Below are 21,090 nucleotides of genomic sequence, written 5' to 3' on the forward strand. Positions count from 1 at the left end.
TTTTTATTAAATTTCGTGTGTGTTTCTCTGTTTACGAGGTTTAATCTTGCATTTTTGTAAGTGTAAATTCATTCAGTCTGTAGTGCAATAGTTACTCACTGAAAAGCCAGCTATGTAGCTCTCATCAGGGTGCATACGTGGACGAGGAAAAAAAAATCCCGGATTTCCCGGTTGAAAATACACTTTCTCCCGGATGAAAATACACTTTTTCCGTGTTAAGTAACAGTTCCTCGGGAAAACGAAACTCAGGGGATAAAACACGTTTTGGAACAATGTCTGATGTGCAGCAACATGTATACTGCATATTTTCGTATAACGAAAGTATAAATTCTTATTCCACCAAACGCTGCATGTTACTTTCCGAAGGATTGAAATCAAGATTGCGATTCGCTTTTGTAAGCCAGTCGTAGCTCATGTCAAGTGATCTCGCCAACCGATGACGGCGAATATTCAGAGCATAGGACACGTGATGCAGTCAGCCAATAGCAACAACACTTAAGTAGTGCGAACACACAAATAGGAAAAGATAATGCTTTAAATTACTATACATAGTGTTGCTACAAGAAAAGAAAAGCTTTCACATATAACGTTGGTATCTAAGATTAACAAGCTGCAAGAGAAGATAAGCTTTCACACACAGTGTTGATCTTTTATGCGCATGTTACATTTAAGATACATCACACAAATCTGCCATTAAAATTTTTAAAAACGACATTAATGTCTTGATCTTCTGGGCTGAAAATATTCTAAATGGTCGTCCTCAAAGATTTGATTTTTGAATGAGAGTCAAACGCTCTGTGATTTACGAAATTCATTGGACAGTCACGCACAGAATTCATCTTGTGTAAAAGGAAATTTACTTTATTTGAAAATAACGTTTTTCAAACGACCATTTTGAATATTTTCCCGCAACCTGGTAGAAATAGATTCGTTTCAATACTCGCACCAGATGAGAAGCATCGCCGCACTTGCGCAGCTACGATGACACAGGAAGCCAGTACATTCGTACGTGTAAAACATTAAAAGATCTTACATTATGTCATAAAAGAAACAAGACATTAGAGGATACTCCAGGAGCATGGGAATTTTATGAACCATACTAAAACGCATAATTCAGTTTAAAGTGCACATTCGTTTGTCCAGATTCAGATGTAAATTTTCTTGGAGTACCAGTACCGTATTATCTCATGTTTGGTTCTTGATTATGGCATAATACCATATGTGCTAGAAGATGAAAACGTGAACTTGAAATGCAGTGAACAGTTGAAACTAGCCAATAGTGTGGAACTAAACACTTCGTTTCAAATAAATTGGCCTCAGCTGAAAATATTAATAAAAGTCAAATTTCTTTCACAAACCGACAAAAATAACTTCATTGTTCTGCAAGGCGATTAACGCTTGACTGTCAGAAAGGCGGAAACAAAATAAAATCTGAAACTAATAATATATTTTAGCCTTCCGTAATCATGTGAATGTATTTTAATTCACTTGATAGCTCCCGGCCACAGGAATCTGTTTTGTTTTCATCTGACATGAGAGCAATAAACGAAGAGGAAACAACAAAATCACTTCACGTAAACAAGGGTCACGTGGAGGCTACCACCTCCCCACTACAACTCAGACAGCTCTGTGCATCAGGTCCTGATCTACGATATTTCCGAACCGGGACAATATTAGATAGTTGCACTCGCCCTCCCTCGAGCGTTCGAGGTAGGACACCAAAAATTAAAAAAAAAATGGACTATTAAAAAATATCTTTATTTTGTAGCGCACATCTTTCTGAAGAGTCTCATACATAAAACATATATGTTCGAGGGAACATAAGACATGTTATTTGGTCTTAAAGTTTGTCGAAGTGCAGTGCCAAGCCTCTTCACACAGCATTCTTCCATCGCACGTCTCTGTATTACGCTCTGTGGAATTCAAACGTGTAATATTTTGTAATACGTGCTATCAAACAATATTCAGGACAGTGGAAATTAAAATGTCCTGTGGTGCCTCTCCTGCTCCCAGTCGGTCGGTCTGACATCCTGCCTCTCTTAAAAAAATCTCACATTTCATTCTGCATGGGATTATCTGTAACCGGCAGAACAAGAACTCTTCAGAAAATCTGCAGTCTTTATTGTCTATTAGCTAATAACTTGCTGTTTTGTGTGGCATAAAATTAAATATATGATACATAAAACGAGTAAAGTTAAGAGGTAAGCAAGACAGTACACATTTCTTCAGTCCTTAAGTCCTAGCTTTTTTTTCCTCTCTAATCTTGCCACAGCTTTATATGGCGTACTTTCCTTTCTGGGAAAGAATCTATTACCTCAGCAAAGTTTGTCAACGTTTTGCTATATGAAAAAACGAAATGTCGTTGTCTAATACTAGAAAAGCTGTTAATACAAATAACACCCAAGACTGGTGTGGTTTCTCGATCTGATTACGTGTATTTTGTCACTGGCTGCTAGATAAAATGAAATAGGCCTGCCTAATATTACAGCAATTGTTACATACACCAAATAAACGAAACTGTTTTGACACAAATGGTCATTTTTATAACATGACAGAATATAATTCACAAAGTACCAATACAGATGCCTATTAGGCCCACTACAAGCAAAAAGGTTTATGTTAGGAAATGTTTCATATTTCATTCATACTCTCTAGCTTCTGAAGCATGAGATCGAAAAGTAGTAGCACGAAATTTTTATATAAATTTGGAATCGTCATATTCTTCTGTAATTTGTGTGACTTCGCATTTCTTCTCCTTCCTCGTTCTAACAAATAATCTTGTCATCACTAATTCTGTAACTATTGCTGCCAGTGTCAACATTTATTCTCTGGTTAACTCACTAACCCTGCCACAATCGACAGTTTAATTATCCCGCATTTATTCTCCGGTTAGGCGTTATTACGTGTACGTACAACGCGTTTTCCGCGCTACTCCCAGAATATAACTTTAACAGCTGTTAGCCAGGGATTGTATAACTGTCCCTTAGTAGTGTAGCGGTCAGGCCAAAAATTTTCTGTCAAAATTTCATTTTCTTGAATACCCAGAGAGACAATACGTAATCTTTGTTTCCTGTTATTCCTGTTAGTTGTTTACTTCCACTCCGGTAGTCTGAATCTATGGAATTCGCTAGCAATTATAACAGCGCTTATCACTTGCAAACCCGGTCAACCACATAAACAGCGATTGTCATTCACCCTTTCGGCTGTATTTGTTCAGCTCGTATTGACCCATCCCCTTTTGTTTGCAGGAAAGTTTATTACTAGATGCGACGGGGATTCCCCTGGCAGAGACATCACGTACACTACGCACGCATTTAAAAATCAACTTACGGTTCATTGAGAAATCAACTCAGAATTTGATCAAAAATGTTCAAAAGCCAACAGGGATGTGTTCAAAATCATATGAGTAATCGATACACCAACGTGCGCAGGATGCTTGGTGCTTTGTGAAACAAGGTCTTTTTTTTTTTTCAATAATAGGAATTTGGCATCCCCCCCCCCCCCCCCCCCCCCTCCTGAAACTGCCACCCAGAGCAGATATCCCGGTTTGCCCCTGCCCCCTGGTTCCGGGCCTGCTGCGCATACGTGAATCTGCCAGCTTAGGCACACCACTAAAATTTTTCCGGATAGCATCTGGCTGTTTGCTGCTATTGCTTCTACAGCTAACTGCCACACTCCTGTAGCCAGATGCGGGAGAAGGTACTACTCATATGCGACTCATCTGCACATGCTCATTCGCAACCGCTACAACGAATTTAATGTAAACAGTTGTGACGTCACGCTCATCGGAGGCAATTTGTTGTTATGAAACATTGCATAGTCTTCCTAAAGCCTTTGACACATTTTGCTGTTGGCAGACGCTTGTATGAGCACTGTGTTATGTTCTTGTATATGGTGCATTTCGTTTGCAACTTAATTTTTATTTTAGTTTTTTTTTTTTTTCTCTTGTTCGTGTTTTGTTGATGCGGTATTATTCTGCAGTAGCGAGATACAGTAATATTCTTTGTTAGAGTATTGGTTCTTATCAGTCAAAGTTACAAAAATTTAACTGAAAACTAAAAAATGAAAAATTCCCGGGTTTTTCCTGGTTTTCTCCCAGATGAAAAAATTCCCGGACTCCCGGGTCGTATACACCCTGTGCATCCACATCCATTGCTGACACATCAGGAGGGTAGCAAGTTACATATCTTGGATTATATGCTTTTATAGTTCATTTCTTCAGTTGGTCTTCATAGGATGGCTAGGATGTGTGCACACTGTGTGTGGACACAGGAGGAGCTGATCGCAGTTTGTGAATAGTTGAATGTACTTTTGGATAAGGTCAGTCATCATCAGGCTGCTGCCTCGGGATGTAGCATGGTGGAGAATCTCATGCATCACAGGGGACACCTCACGTGTATCGTTTGTTTTTGCCAAGTGCTCTGCCTCCAAGGCACATCCTAGTGCACCCAATGTTGTGGATCAGCCCTCACAGCAGGGTGAGCCGTGGGTGGTAACGCGTTCACGTCGCACAAGGCGGAGGACCATCGTGGATGCTGGCCTCGCCCACACACACTGTAAGGGGACAGGTGGTTTTCAGCATGCTCTGAGCAGGCACACGGCACGAGGGGTTTACTAGTTATCGGGAGCTCCAATGTCAGGCACACTGTGGAACCCCTTAAGCAGATAGCATTCAGGGCAGGAAAGAAAGCCAATATGCACTTGGTACATCTGCCGAAGGGCCTCATCCGAGATGTGGAAGCGGTCTTGCCTGGGGCTATCAAGCATGCAGGGTGCAGTCGTCTGCAGCTTGTTGCTCATGTCGGCATCAAACATGCCTGTCACGTGGTTTCTGAGGTGATCCTCAGTTCATACAGACCCTGGCGGTAAAGACTGCTGGTCTAGCGCGCTGGGTGCAAGCAGAACTCGCAATTTTCATCATTCCAAGAGTTGATCAGGGTCCTTTGGTTTGGATCCGAGTGGAGGGTGTCAACCAAAGGCTTCTTCGACTCTGATGGTCTTGGTTGCAGATTTGTAGGACTCCCTTGATAGGTCAGGGGTGCACTACATAAAGGAAGCAGCTACTAGGGTAGCAGAGTGGAGTGCACATGCGGGTTTTTTTAAGGCTAGGCAGTAATCTGAGGTGCTCTGGTGAACACTCGCCAGTCAATATGCAGCAAGGGAAGTCAAACAGAGTTCAGAATACAGAACTTCTACTGTCACAATTTTATCAATAAACTTTCGAAGTATTCATAATGAAGTTCCTGAATTTACTGCCCTCCAGGAAAGTTCTCTTGCTCATATTATTCTTGGGACTGATAGCTGGAAAGAGAACGTGGAAAGAGCAGACATATTTAACAAGTAATGGGAAGTATATCAGAAAGACAGATTAGAGGCCATAGGACAGGGAGTGTTCATAGTGGTTGACAAAAATATGATCTCTATTGAGGTCGTAGTTGAGCGTGACAGTGAGGTCATTTGGTCGCATATAACAAGTGTAGATGAAACCAAGTTAATTGCTGAATGCATTTACCAGCCACCCGATTGTGCTGTGACAGTTCTAGAGTAATTCAAAGAAAGTCTACAGTCAATAGCGTTTATATACGCAGTCATGTTGGCGGCGACTTTAACCTGCCGAGTGCTCATTGGGATGTCTATGGATTCATTGCTGCGGTACAGTTAACAGTCATGCAAAATACTTTTGAATACATTTTCTGAAAATTGTCTTGAATGGCTACTTCAGCAGCTCACACACTATAGAAATATCTTAGAACTTGTAGCTACAAATACACTGGACCTTATCGATAATGTCAGCAAAGAAACGGGGATTAGCGAGCATGAAGTCATTAAAGTATCTACGACAACAAAAGTTAATAAGTCAGTCACGAAGACTAGGAGACTGTCTCTGCAAGATAGAGCAGTTATTAACATCTCACTTAGACAGTGAACTGGCATCATTTAGTTACTGTTAAGATGGATGTAGAGGAATTATTGGCAAAGTTTAAGTTGTAAATTGTGGTCTGGAGAGTTATGTGTCTAGTAAGTGGGTAAACAATGGAAAAGACCTACTATGGTTCAATAATAAAATTCGGTAGATGCTGAGGAAGTAGAGGCTGTTGCACTCTTAGTTCAAACAGAAAGCATAAATAACGAAAAGCTAAGGTTAGTAGAGATTTGTGGTATGTGAAAACAGCTGTGCACAAAGCATCCAACAACTACCACTGTGACACTTTAGCAAAAGATCTGGCAGAGAACCCGAGAAAATTCTGGTCGGATTAAAATCAACAAGTGGGCATAAGGCTTCCGTCCAGGCCCTTGTTGACCAGCCTGGTGAGGCAGTTGAACATAGCAAAACGAAAGCCGAAGTTTTAAATTTCATGTTCAAGAAATCGTTCACACAGGAGAATCATACAAACATACCATCATCTGACCATCAGACAGACTCCCATAAGGACAACATAGTAATTAGCATACCCGGCGTAGAGAAATCACTGAAAGATTTGAAAGCAAATAAAACTCCAGGTCCGGAGGGAATCCCAATTCGATTTTACAAAGAGTACTCTACAGCATTGGCTCCTTAATTAGCTTGCTTTTATCGTGAATCTCTCGCCCAAGCAACTAGAAGAAAAAGCACAGGTGATGCCACCATATAAGAAGGGTAAAAGAACAGACCCACAAAATTACAGACCAATATCCCTAATTTTTGTTTGCTGCAGAATCCGTGAACATATTCTCAGCTCGAATATAATAAACTTTCTTGAGACTGAGAAGCTTATGTCCACGAATCAACATGGTTTTAGAAAGCATCACTCGTGCAAAACTCAGCTTGTCCTTTCCTCACGTTATACTGAGAAATATGGATGAAGGGCAATAGGTGGACTCCATATTTCTAGATTTCCAGAAAGATTTGATACGGTGTCCCACCGAAGAGCATATAGAATAATTTCCGATACGTGAGTGGCTTAAAGTCTTCCTAAATAATAGAACCCAGAATGCTGTCCTGTACGGCGAGTGTTCATCAGAGGCAAGGGTATTATCAGGAGTTTACGAGGGAAGTGTGATAGGGCCGCTGTTGTTCTTTATATACAGAAGTGATTTGGCGGACAGAGTGGGTAGCACTCAATTACCCACCAGCCTAGTTCAAAAGCAGATTTCCAGGCCGTCACATCCAATCCTGGTATGGTTGATCCCTCCCAAAAAATAAAAAAAAAAACTTTGGAGCACAAGCCTTATCACTCAGTATTATCCTTGTCTTCAATGTATTAATCAGTTACTTTGACAAGGCCACGACTTCCTAAATCCATGCCCTGAGATGAGATCCATTATGTCTCAGATTTTGCCCACCACATCTCAAATAACTACCGTATTTACTCGAATCTAAGCCACACTTTTTTTTTCCGGTTTTTGTAATCTAAAGAACCGCCTGCGGCTTAGAATCGAGTGCAAAGCAAGCGGAAGTTTTGAAAAAGGTTGGTAGGTGCCACCACAACTAACTTCTGCAGTTGAATATATGTAGCGCTACACAGGCATGCTTTGTAGGCACAAAGATAAATACTGGCGCCAAAACCAATGCGCCAGTAAAAAAAAAAAAAAAAAAAAAAAAGAAGAAGAAGAAGAAGAAGAAGAAGATGGAAGACTAGTTTTTTTTCTCCGCCCCGAGTTTCGACCACTGCATTTTCATTCATTATCCAACGAAATAATACAAATTTCGTATTGTTCATATTCGAATGTAGCGGAATTTCAATGTACTACGAAAATCTGACTGGCAAAACTGTTTGGGATGTTTGTCAATATGGCCAACTCTACGTTCTGAATTTTTTCCTACCTGTGAGAAGAGATGGTTGCTAATAGGAACCTGATGAAATGTGAATCACATGCAGTATTCTCTTCACCGTAAGAGTACTACGAATATAAACATTTTCCATGTATTCTTTCGTGTTTCCTGCTATCTCATTTAAATCCTGTCTGCCTAATAAACTACGAAACTAGAGTGAGACAACAGCAAGCGCGGAAGAATATACGTATTGTGTCATGTTTATATTCGTATTATTCTTATGCCTAATAGTGATACAGTCAGAAATGAAGCACGGCAACTGACTAGATTTTTAAATCTAAGACGACTCTAATTTCTGTGCAGAATTTGACGTACTAAAGAAGCGGCCGCAAAGATTTTCAAAGGGAGAAAAATTTTCGCCTAACTCTCGTTCAGAACATGTTCTATCATACGCAGTCTATTATTTGGTTCTTGTTGATCATTATCAAAGAAAGCAGCAGTGTAAGTAACAACAAATAGCAGTCTCTTGCCATTGTTTCGCTGATGAGACGATTCCTCTCTCTTGTTTTTTAATTGTAAGCGGCGGTAGCGCGCACAACAGCAAGCCATGCCGCGAGCGGCGACAGGCCGTAAACACGCACTATCAGAATGCGACAAACAATGTATGACACAGCACAGTAATTCATTTTCAGCTTAGAGTGACGTAAACACCAATAACAAAGAAAACGGCACTTATCAGATCAAAGCAAAATACGCAATCGATCCAAACCAGACGAAGCACGTGAAAAAGGAAGGGTACCCTTATAAATACGGACGGAGCGCCTGACGCATAGCAATGGCTACCTGGTAAAGCTTAACTGCTAAGCTTACGACTCGAACCAAACTACTGTAGCTGTTATCGTCATTCATTATACCTAAATTGTGTCTCATATTAGAATGGACCAACTTTATTTCGATTTGAAGGTGCGGCCTAAAACTTTTCTCTCCCCTTGAATTTCGAGTCTCAGATTTCAGGTGCGGCTTAGATTCGGGAAATTTTTTTTTCCTTTATTTTGAGTCTCATTTTTCAGGTGTGGCTTAGATTCGAGTAAATACGGTATTTATCTTTCTGCCAATCTCTGCAATGTAATTGTTAGACCTTATGCTCCCACTGCCGCCGTCTCCCTAACCTGCGACACCTACCCCAGTGACAATCCCTGCTGCAAAACTTGCCCTATGCACCCTCCTACAGTCACCTATACCAGCCCTGTATCTGGCAAAACATATACTACCACACAGAGAGCCACCTGAGAAACAACACTTTATACACTAGCTATTCTGAAAACACTGTTCAGCCTTTTACATCAGCATGACTACTACCAAGTTGCCAGTTAGGACAAGTGGGCATAGGCAGAAGGTGTATATCAGCAACACACAATATCCTGTTATAGAGCATGTTCTACAACATGACAGTTGTGACCTCAGTGCCTGTTTCACCACACACACCATATGGATTCTTACGCCAGACACTAGTCTCCCAGAACTTTTCAGGTGGGAACAAGCGCTATTAGGTGTTCTTGGTTCTTGCCACCCACCTGGCTTGGATTTACATCAATTTCTTTCATCTCAGCATTTCTTCTCAGTAACTACTCCTTTCTTCACTCTGTTTTAGTTTCAACACCTTTCATTCCCCCCTCCCCCCCCCCCCCCCCCACCTCTATTACATACAATTCTCTTAGTTTTCACTTGCATTAACTCGTTTATGATTTTATAGCAGTTATTTCTTTCTTACGTATTACTCTGTCATCCACCTTAAGCTCTCAGGTTTTCAAATCTTGTCCGATGTAGTCTCAACAATCAGTTTTTCCTTCAATCCAGTCCAGTAAGTCTGCCCCAATCTGTGGTTCTCGGTGATCTTTCTGAACTCTGCCCCTTTTCCTAACTCCTCCAGTCCTTTTCCTCCACCCCTCTTCCTTACCCTTCTGCCAGAAGAAACAGCCACTGGCTTCAAAAGCTTGCATGCCTGAAACCATTTTTCATATGTTTTTTCTCCTGCCGCTTCTCGGTGAGTAGATTTTATCTATCTAATTACTTTTTAACTATGTTGGCATGTGAAAAAACTCTCAAAAACTTAGAAGTATAAATCTGAAGAGCTCATCCAGACATGGAGCGCATTTCCCTTCAGCATGACAATGCAAGACAACATACAGTTCCTACTTGGCCCTGTCCAATTTTCGTTTGTTTCCAAAACTTAAAGCACAACTTTGAGAATCTCACCCTGATAGTGAAGAAGTCATGTAAGCAGTGGTGAGGTTGAGGCTCCATCAAATAAGTCAAACATTCAACACTTACGGTATCAACAATCCTATTTCTTGTTGGGAGGAATGTGTTTGTCAGCAGGGTGACTAAGTTGAGAAATTAATGTGTAAACATGAAGAATAAAGATGTAGAATGTTAATAATGTTTGTTTTATTTAAAAAGCTTTAAGAATTTTGACATAAAAAATTGGAGGCATTACATTTTAGAACTCCCTTGCAAGTATACTGTTCCTATTCTATTTCCTTTTAGTTTACAACTGTTTTTCTTACTTTCTTGCATTTAATGGAGAAATCCATGAGAGCAATTTCTGACTGAATTGGCATTCAGTTCTATTAGATCTTGTTACAGAATGATTACATATTTCTGCTTTGAATGGTGCTACTCCTTGTCACTGAGTATGCTTTGTATTCTTAAAGACTAGGCATTCTTCCTTGCAAATGCTAAAGATGCAACAGTAGTTACGTAAATGTGTTAACACATATTAACAAGTACCGAAACAACACAAATTAGCAGAAATCAATGTTCTACAATCATCCTTTCATAACGACAAAAATTTAAAAGCAAACACCACACATCCTCTCACTTTCATCACTGGATCTACTAGTTAATGCTGTGTAACGACAGTTCACTAAATCCAGTAGCATTCAGTACGGTGGAAGTAGGTTCAAACTATACCACACAATCCCACTTACAAAGATACCCGTTGACGTAGAACATTTTTGCTGCATAATAGTACCTTGCACAATAACTATATACTTTGTCGCTAATACTACAAAGCTTAACAGTGGGAAGAAGCAACACCTTTCAAACCAGAAATACATACTCATTCTGTGACAAGATGAAGTAAAGCTGAATACCAGTTCCGTCAAATGTTGCTGACATGGAATTCTCCATTAAATGCGAGAAATAACGTAAAACAGATGCAATGACAATAGAGTACGAACAATACATTTACATGCCAAGTTCACACAAGGATTCCTAGGCAGGAACATATGTTCGCAGAACGCTACAAAATGAAACAAATTTCCATTTTGTGTGGATCAAAAACAAATATGGAATCAGCTACTCCACCAAATACTGCAGCTGCAAGCAAAACACAAGCAGAATGTGAGCAATGTATTCACATATGTTATGAAATATTTTCTGTACTGAATGAAACCGAAACAAAAGTGGAAGACAATAAGCGACTGAGATGATGGATTGATAAAGTTGCAGAGTTACAAGTGACCTGGCAGCCAACCAAGGTTGTGTAACAAGTCTTGTGGGCTGGCTCGAGGGTGAGATTGTCTTGGTTTGTTGCGTTCTTTGAACAGTTGCACCCATGAATGCACATTACACACATTCAAGACATCCCCACCACACACCTCACTCAAGTGGTGATGATTTTCACACCATGTAAATAGAGGAAACAAATGACTACACAATGTTTTTATAATGAAAATATCGCCATTTTAAGTATCAAAAACAGTCCTCACTCTTGCCACAGCTACTAGGGTTTGTGTGCTGTACAGCGCTGCCATTTCTTTCACACATTCACAACAAGTTATGTAACTAAATGTTTGGGGGAGGGGGAGGGAAGCACTAACGGTATCAGCTGCATCAGGACTTTGTGAGGAATCAGCAGCGACGAGTGCAAATGCTTGCAAGATCGAGATTTGAACCTGGGAACTCCTGCTTACAAAGCAGTTACATTAACCACTACATCATCTGGACATACTGTTTATCACAAATGCATGGGCCATCTCGGCACACTCCCCAGCTGACTCCCACTCCCACCTAGTGCAACAATCCGTCGCCTCCATTCATGACCTCCATGCTCGATAATTTTATATCCCCACCGAAGGTCAAACGAACTGTGCGCCCAGACTGAAGGTTGTGGATTTATTGTTCCACAAGGAAAATCAATTATACGACTGCAGGGTGTCTATTCTTTTGGACAGGTCTGCATAGGTGGCCCTAGGTGGGAAGGTGATTCGTTTGGGGAGTGTTCCAAAATAGTCGTGCATTTGCGATAAAAACTGTGTCTGGATGGTGCAGTGGTTAATACAACTGCCTCGTAAGCAGGAGATACCAGGTTTGAAGTACAATCTGGCATACATTTTCACTGATTCAGCATAAAGTCCTGATGCACTTGATACTATTAGTTCCTTCCCTTTCCTTTTCTTTCTCCCCCCCCCCCCCCCCTCCATCTTCAATTTGTCTATTCTTTCAGACATGTCAGAAAGAACAGACACCACACATTCAGGTAATTCACAAAAAGTGTATGCATATTTTAAAACAAACTGCATATTTCTATTTGTTTCCAGTTCTGAGGACGGGGGCAGGAATAAGCAAACAAATAAATAAGTAAATAAATGTAATAATATCGGAGGTGTCGTAACTTGACTGCACCTAAAAAGTGAATTAACCACACAGCATTAACACTAAATATCATTTTAACCCAACACAAAATATATTGATACAGCTACAATGACAATCTCATTCAGTTATATATATGTGCTGTAGAATACTGGAGGACTATTTTGAAAAAGTATTACACACTGACTGTGATAGACAGAGAAAGTAAGAGTTATCTCTGGCAATTGTAACATGGCCAGCTCACGGCAAGAAATGGAAGAGGAATCAGAATACAGCAGCTCAGCACAAGAAACTGTTTTCAATGAGACTATTCCACAGCCATGAATAGTTCTATGGTGATGTATCGCTTCACTGTAGCTGGTTAATGCCTTTCATGGAAATTTATTTTCTAAAACTGTTGCACAGATGAAGAATGACAATGAAATGAAACATACTTGTTTTAATTGCCGAGACAAAGAAGAAGGGACAACTAGGTACAAAATATATTTGTTATGACTGGTGCAACCTTATAATGAATGTCGTTTTCAGATAAAGTATAAATTGACATTAAATTGTATTTTGTAACTATTTTATTCACAGATTTTGAAGTCTGTCAGTGAGCTTCTGCAGGTAAATTTAATTCTCATTACTGTAGAGAAAAGTTGCTCCACAAATATGTATGTCCAAACATAAAAAAAATCGTAGATGGAAACCTGCGAAGTTATGGAAATTTACATTAAAGAAAATTTTTATATGAGTCTACAAGGTGTATTTTACCACGAAACTTACCACACAAATGATTGTCACACTGGAATCTATAAGGTCCAACTGTAGCTAGACGTGTTAGAAATCGATACTGGTGTGTTTGACCTTCACTTTGAAGTTCTTAATCCAGCCATAATATTATCTTTTGTCAATTTTCAAAGAGCTACTCTGCACTTTATGCATTGTGCAGTTAAATATACAGGTATATGCTTGCATTTAAAACTATGGCAAACTTAACATATTGTCATTCTCCTGAAAACAGTGCACAGTTTGCACTATCCTGTAATATTATTGTTGTTATTATTATTATTTATTTATCTAATATTATTATTGTTATTATTATTATTATTTATTTATAATGATGTCTGACAGCCACATTTTACCATGAGCACTCACTACTCAAACAGCAGGTAACCATGATCATTCCTGATTGTCTGGCTGCCTCCTGGACAGGCCTCGCTAAACCACATACGATGCCTTCTCAGCGATCTCCCTGCTATCTATTGTGATCACCACTCCCTGAGTTTAGCCAACCTATGACAGCTCTACTATCAGATGAGTAATGGACATCATTCATTTTCTTGTCAGTCCCGTGACGGGTAGTTCTAAGAAATCTGGTAACCACAACCAACAATTTTCCAAATGAACAAGTACTTACACAATATCTCTTTTAGTATTTAAACAATAATTAGTATCCTGTATTAATATATGAAACTGACTGCAGTGTCCTTAAAGTTACTGGGGTATTACTTTTTTGAAGAGTGTGAAAATTGGGCATCGAACATACCTCTCTGCATACTGCACTGCAGTTTCATCTCCATACGTTTGGTAAATAAGTTCTGTCTCTTCTTTTGTCAAATTAGCAAAAGTAGAATCGTAAGATGGTGCATATGATCCGAAAGCTCCATAATACAAAGGTTTAACTGCAAAGAAGAAAAAAAATATTATTAGTAGTGAATACTAATGACTTCATTGTACCTATAAAACTGTCTGCAGTCCTCACTAAAATGCCATGAAATGCAGTCTTAATGCAAGAGTAAGACAGTGATCCTTCTATATTCATGTTCTGTAAATAATCAAAATACGATGTGTTGGAAACAGCTAATGCAACCATTATTTGCACCACTTCTTGTTCTATTCATGGATGCTGGACGGTAAGAATAAGACCTTGTAGGTTTCTGTACACGTTGCATTGCCTCTCTAATTTATTCCTTTCAACTCTGTGCTTATAATGTGAGAGAAAGAACACAAGAACAGAATCATCTGTGGAGTGACAGTCTTGAATCTGAAATAGTTTACCTTTTAGTACTGGTTACCACTTTTCTTTTCCTGTAGCCCAGTGAAGTTTATCTTTGTAAAATTCTTAAGACCGAGACTTGTCGCACACATCCCCAACTCTTATTTGACGTTTTATTATTTCTCTGTACAGCTAACAATGAGAGGAAGGAAGGATGATTAATGTCCTACTGGGATGAGGTTACTGGAGATGCACTAACAGGTATTGGATAAGGGTAGTCATGTCCTTACCAGAAGAACCCCTAAAAACCTAAACATCAATGGGAAATGCTTCAATGGAGTGTCCCATTTTAACTACTTGGGAGCCCTAATAACAAATGATAACAGTATTGGAAAGGCTATAAGGGAAAGAATACAAGCAGGAAACAGAGCTTACTTTGCAAATATGCAGCTTTTCAAAAATAGCCTTGTTACAAGAAAAACTAAACTGCTAATATATAATTCCCTAGTCCGCCCAGTTATCACATACGGCTCAGAGGTATGGACATTGACAGGCTCAGAGGTATGGACATTGACAGAACATGATAAAAATGCTCTAAGAAGCATTGAGCGGAAAATACTACGCAAAATCTATGAGCCAGTAAGGGAGGAAGAAGGCTGGAGAATACGCTACAATGCCGAATTACAAGAGTTAATACAAGGCAGGGACATAGAAAAATGTGTGAAATCACAGCGAATATGATGGCTAGGACACTTGGAGAGAATGGCAGAGGATAGAATTCCAAAGAAAATGATGAAAGGTATGATCCATTCAGTTAGGCGAAAAGGGAGACCTAGAAGAAGATGGATCGATGAGGTAATAATAATGGATATCAGCAATATGGGAGTCCGGGGGTGGAAAAGAGCAGCAAATAACCGAGAAGTGTGGAGGAAGATTGTTGAAGAAGCCAAGGCTCACGAAGGGCTGTAGAGCTACTGAAGAAGAAGAAGAAGAAGAAGAAGAAGAAGAAGTCATGTCCTTGGAAACCATCATGATATTTTCCTTATGCATTTTAAGAAACTTACATAAATCTGAATCTGAGTGGCCCGTTGGAGATTTGGCCTTCATTCCTACTGAATGCTATTCCAGTGTTTTAACTCCTGCGCCACCTTGCTCGGTAATCTTACAATGACTGTATGTCAGGCAGCAGGCAGTACTTCAGCATGAGTAACACAACATTTCAAAATCCACTTTCTTTGTAACAATGTAACGACTAGACAGATCTATCCCCAAGAACCAATTATAGAGTTTGCCTCCCTGCTGTAAGGTTCACAGGACCACTACACTGTATTATCTTTAGAATCATCACAATGACATACTAAACCATGTCACTAACTGATGATCTTTGATTATGTTACACTGAAACTAACACACATTTGTTTGCTATAAGCAAATAAGATTTAGTTTTGCTGTTAATGCAAGAATTTTACGAATGACAAAACACACTGTACAAATACTGAACACGGTCCTCTGAGATTCGAAGTTGATTAGGAAACTCAATGACTGAAAACAAATTATCTGTAACACAACAAGAATCTACTGTGACACTGACTGCACTTGGCACAACAATGATTTCTCATTAGTACATATCTACAACATCAATTCAAACTGCTGGTCTCAGTTCTGGATTTAAAGTCAGAACTTCTGTCTGTTGTTATATTCAATTACTTACAACGATGTTAGCAAGAAAAGTATATGGACATATTATTCACAACTCTTTCTGTTTATTATTATTTTTTTCTCTTCTTTGTGTCAAAACACTTTGTCTTATCACAACTTTGTTTGCTCTGATACCACCTCACCATACTTGTTTTTGCAAAGGATACCTTGTATTAATCGTATACTGTTTAATTCAGCTTCTTCAGAGTGATGGTGAAATATGTTACAGATGGCTAAGGTGGTTTATATAGTGACCGAAGTAACTCATAAATTCTTATTGTATGTGTGATTGTGGATTAGGGGTACTCAATGATGAGGTTATCAGCACCCACATGAAATAAGTTGAACTGAATGTGGTTAAAAAGCAAGAAAAGATTAAAATCAATCTGAAATAAAATCCCACTCAATCTCCACTATAATCACCCGCACAATCATATTAGCTCCCATCACGGATGTCCTTAAAAAAATCTCAGCAAGACAAGAGGAAAGCTAAAATAGATTCACAGGAATATGCGGCTGGCAAATCACTTAAAAAATATGGATGAGCCAGCCAGCCTGATAACACATTAAAAACACTGCCATAAAATTTTAGGGAACAAGTCGGACAATTCACAAAATCTTAAAAGTCGTACCACATTCATTCGATTCCCAATTTAAAAAGTGGGCAAGTCTATCAGCAAATGAGCTGCTGCCCTTTGGTCCGAATATAAAGCACTGTCTAGGAAACATGGCACAATGTGATCTGCACACCACAAGTGCCACACATTGGAGGCTGCTTCTCGCCAGAGCAAGAGCCATGTGTCATAGGGCTGTAACCTATGGGAAGACAAGTAAGAAGGACCTCATTCCGCCTGCAGAGATGGAGGGAAGTATCCCCAGCTGTATCATGGACTTTGTAGACTGATGAGGGTCCTGGATATTCTGGACTACTTTATCTGGACGGTACAAGCATTGTAGAGAGAGATACACTCAGGGAGTCATAACAGACAAGGAATGTAGCACTCCAAACACATTGCATCTGCTCTAGTGCCCACAAGATCATGTATACTTCCACATCGAAGACAGTAAAGTCTTGAGGCAATTGGGCACAATCAAGGAAAATGACAGTGCAACCAACAGAGTCCCCCCCCCCCCCCCCCCCCCCCCGATTTAGACCCATCCATAAACACAGCTGCAGAGTGGTGGTGCTCAGTTAAGATTTCATAAAATAAATGTGTTAAAGATATATGCAGGAGTGAAACCTCTCCTCAACTGCAGTAAATCTAAATGACTCCAGGTTCTTGCAGTAACCATGGTGGCACGTGGTTAAAACCCTTGATTTCGGGTTGTACTTCCTCTATACCAAGAAACTGCATGTGGATCCCAAACAGCCTTGTTGCTTGTGGATGATGGAAGAAAAGGCTTTCCAGAGATGTATGAACAACATTTTGGTAGGGTGGTGAATTTGGAGGAGTGAGGATCTTACATACCTGACATATCCTAGATAGTGAGTAGCGGTACCTCAGGCTCAACACAGACTGGGCATGGGGGGGTGGGGTTCCTGTAAGCACCCGTGGTCAGCCTAATCCCCTCATGGTGGACAGTATCAATGATGTTCAGACCTCACTGATCCATGCACTGTGCACCCATCATCTAGCTGCGGCTGCATGAAGGCCCTATAAAACTGGAGCGCACACACCCTGTCAGCTTCCCAAGACCTGGGGCTAAGGCACTATAAGAAACTCGGTACCTTCTGGGCCTTAAGGTGTAGTAACCAAGACAGTTTGGAGTAAAAAATGAGGCCCAGAAACCCCAAAGAGTCTTTAAAATGTAGAATGGTGTCCCTCATATGCATATGCAAGACAGGTAAATTAAAAATATGAGAACCCCCCCCCCCCCCCCCCCCCCCACACACACACACACACTTATCTGCAGAAAAATGAACACTTGTCTTTTCAGCCCACTCCATAACCTCAGCACTGTAAGATGTTACTCATGAGTCACTGTTGCAACACTGAAGGAGAAACAGAAAACTGCAAAATCATCCACAAATAAGGTGTATTGTACAGGACTTCTTACCATAAATGTGATGCTGCTTATTGATATGGCAAAGAGGGTAACACTTAAAACACTGCCTTGAGGAACTCCATTCTCCTGTTCAAAATGATCCGCCAGTATGTCAGCAACTTGGGACCTAAAAAATGCTTCGGTAGGAAGGATCATACGAAGAAGGGGAGGTGGCCATGAAAGCCCTACTGGTGGAGCTGTCCTAGAATAATGCGTCTCCAAGTAGTGTCGAATGCCTTACTGATATGAAAGATACTGAGACAGTGACATAGGAAACCCTGCTGGATACACACTAAAAGTGTCAGGTTGTCAACAGCAGATCGAAATCTCCTGAATCCACACTAAGAGCAGTTAAGGAGTTGCCAGCTAACATCCAGACTAGGTGACGGTTAACCATTCATTCCTAGGTCCTTCCTACACAGCTCATTAAGGTGACACTTCAGTAATTATTGAGATATGTTCAGGCCTTTCCTGGTTTGAGGAGAGGTATCAAAATAGCCTCTCTCAACAAGCTGGGAAAGGGGCCTGTATGCCATATGAAATTAAAACATTCAAGGAAGATTTTCTTTGATACAACTTGCAAATGTCGGAGCACATTTTAACGGATCTGATTGTGACCATGTGCAGTATCATTAGCATCAAACATTGCAGCTCCCATTTGGACAAAGGGAAACTGTAAGACTTTGAATTATTAGATCTGAAGTCCAATTGGACCCCCTCCACAGTCACGCATTAGCAGCATACTGCTGGATCCTGGCTGGAATTTTGGCAGTAGCCATTGCAAAATGCTCTGCCACTGGCTGGCTGATGTATCAGAGTGTGGTTTGGAGACACCCTTGTTTTAGCACTGCTGTGTCCGGCCATCCTGATTTAGGTTTTCTGTGATTTCCCTAAATCGCTCCAGGCAAATGCCAGGATGGTTCCTTTGAAAGGGCACAGCCAACTTCCTTCCCCACCCTTGCCTAATGCTATGAGACCAATAACCTCGCAGTTTGGTCTCTTCCCCCAAACAAACAACCAACCAACTGCTGCTGTTGGTAAACGACTGTGTTTACTGGAAATCCTCCTGATGGCTTTCTGTACTTTTGTAAAACAATGGAAGAGTTGATATAGGCCAGTAACATTTGCTATGACCTTTTCTTGCTCTCCTTAATGATGTGTCGAGCCTTGGTCCTCACCACATGAAAGGTTGTGAGGTTTTTTGCCACTGGGCGGCACTTGAACCATCGCAAAGCCAGACTCAGATTACTGAATGGTACTCATCAGTCCAATAAGTGACAGGTTGTCTTAAGAGATGACTAGAGGATGTCGGGATGGAAAAGTCAGTGGTGTGGTGGATCACATGCGTAATGGTCGCAGCATTCAAACACAGCCAGCTGTCTCAATAATGTCTAGTCAGCTCTGTTGATCATCCAACATGGCTGGTCCCTTCAGGGACAGGTCTGTCCAGTAGGGGAATCCGGAGTGGGATGTGGTCACTGTAATGGGGGTCATCAGTGACTTCACACTGAACAGTGGCCATGAGGGCAGGAGAACAGAAAGAGAGGTTGATGGCTGAGGATGACCCAGTTGCAGCACAGAAATGAGAGATAGTGCCTGTATTCATGATGCACAGCTTGTGAGATGTTATGAGGCTTCCAAAACCTGACGCTGAGGGCAAGAAGAGGTCGAGCCTCATAATACATGAAGACTTGTTCTACAAGAAACTGTTTGAGGCTCAGAGTGAACCGCAACTTGTAGAGGTAAATACAGCCAGCAGCGATCCTCACACATGAATTTCAACGGCTAACACTTGAATTCAAGTAGACGGGGGGAGAACAGAGGAGTGGTGCACATTATCAACAATCCATAGTTTTGATTTCCCAGTTAGAAATACACTTTTCCTGGGTGAGAAATACATTTTATCTGTGTTAAGTAACAATATAATTTCTCTTGGAACTACAAAACTTGTCAATCCTTTGAATGGTAAAGGTTTTACATTTCAGCATAGAGCTTCCAGGCACTTTTGTAAATGAAACCTAGGAGAAAAAAAGGAAAAATGCATTTTGGAAAGATCTTTGATGCACAGCAACATGTACACCGCTTATTTTTGTTAAATATGAATTCCATGAAACAGATAAAATTAGTTTCCTAAATCCTGAAATTGAGATTATGATGCATTTTTGTCAGTCAATCATAGCTCATGTCATGTTATTTCATCAGCAAATGGCGGCAGATATTCAGAGTAGAGGACACATGATGTACTTAGAAAATAGCAATATCAATATTAAGTAGCACAAACACATAAATAGGAAGAGTTCATGGTTTAAATTAATATGCATATTGTATAGCCACAAGGAAAGCTAAGCTTTCACATACACTATTGGTCTTTTCGCATGTGTGTTGCCCTGTAAGATACATCAAACACAAATGTGCCAGTAAAATTTTAAATGATGGCATAAATGTATGGTTTCCTGGGCTCTAAATTTTTCTAAGCAGCTGGTGCTTAAGGTGTGAAGTTTTGAATGAGTGTCAAATGCTCAGTGATTTAAGAAATGCATTGCACATTCTCATGTGTAACATAATTCATTTTGTGTAAAAGGAAATTTACTTTAAAGTTCTCAAACCACCATTTGGAATATTTTTCTGCAACCAGTTAGCAGCCTAGAGGAGGTACCAGATAAATGTTAAAAATGTTAATTTTCATGGAAGGCAGATATGTAAGTGTCTGCTTAAGCTTTTCAGTGTGGTATCTGGGAAGTCAGTTTTCTTGGAGCATCAAACTGTATTATCTCATGTTTGGTTCTCTATTGTGGCGTAATGCCATAGGGATGGCTAGAGGACAAATATAAGGAAGAATGTAGAGGTGCATATCACTAGGGGCAAGATAGATACTCCCTACAGGAAAATTAAAGAGACCTTTGGAGAAAAGGGAACAACTTACACGAATATCAAGAGCTCAGATGGAAACCCAGTT

The 21,090-nt window shown here is 40.2% G+C and overlaps 1 protein-coding gene across 3 annotated transcripts in view; it reads right to left on the reverse strand.

The window, feature by feature from the left end:
* The window catches only part of LOC124615943 (bromodomain-containing protein 7), a 116,545-nt gene that overhangs the window by 16,679 nt on the left and 78,776 nt on the right, over positions 1 to 21,090 (reverse strand). For all 3 annotated transcript variants that reach the window (XM_047144142.1, XM_047144139.1, XM_047144141.1), the window contains one exon: positions 13,941 to 14,076. In XM_047144142.1, coding sequence (XP_047000098.1) covers positions 13,941 to 14,076 — 136 coding nt within the window. The remainder of the gene's footprint in view (positions 1 to 13,940; positions 14,077 to 21,090) is intronic.

Source organism: Schistocerca americana, chromosome 5 (genome assembly GCF_021461395.2).
Source record: "Schistocerca americana isolate TAMUIC-IGC-003095 chromosome 5, iqSchAmer2.1, whole genome shotgun sequence".
Lineage (NCBI taxonomy): Eukaryota > Metazoa > Arthropoda > Insecta > Orthoptera > Acrididae > Schistocerca > Schistocerca americana.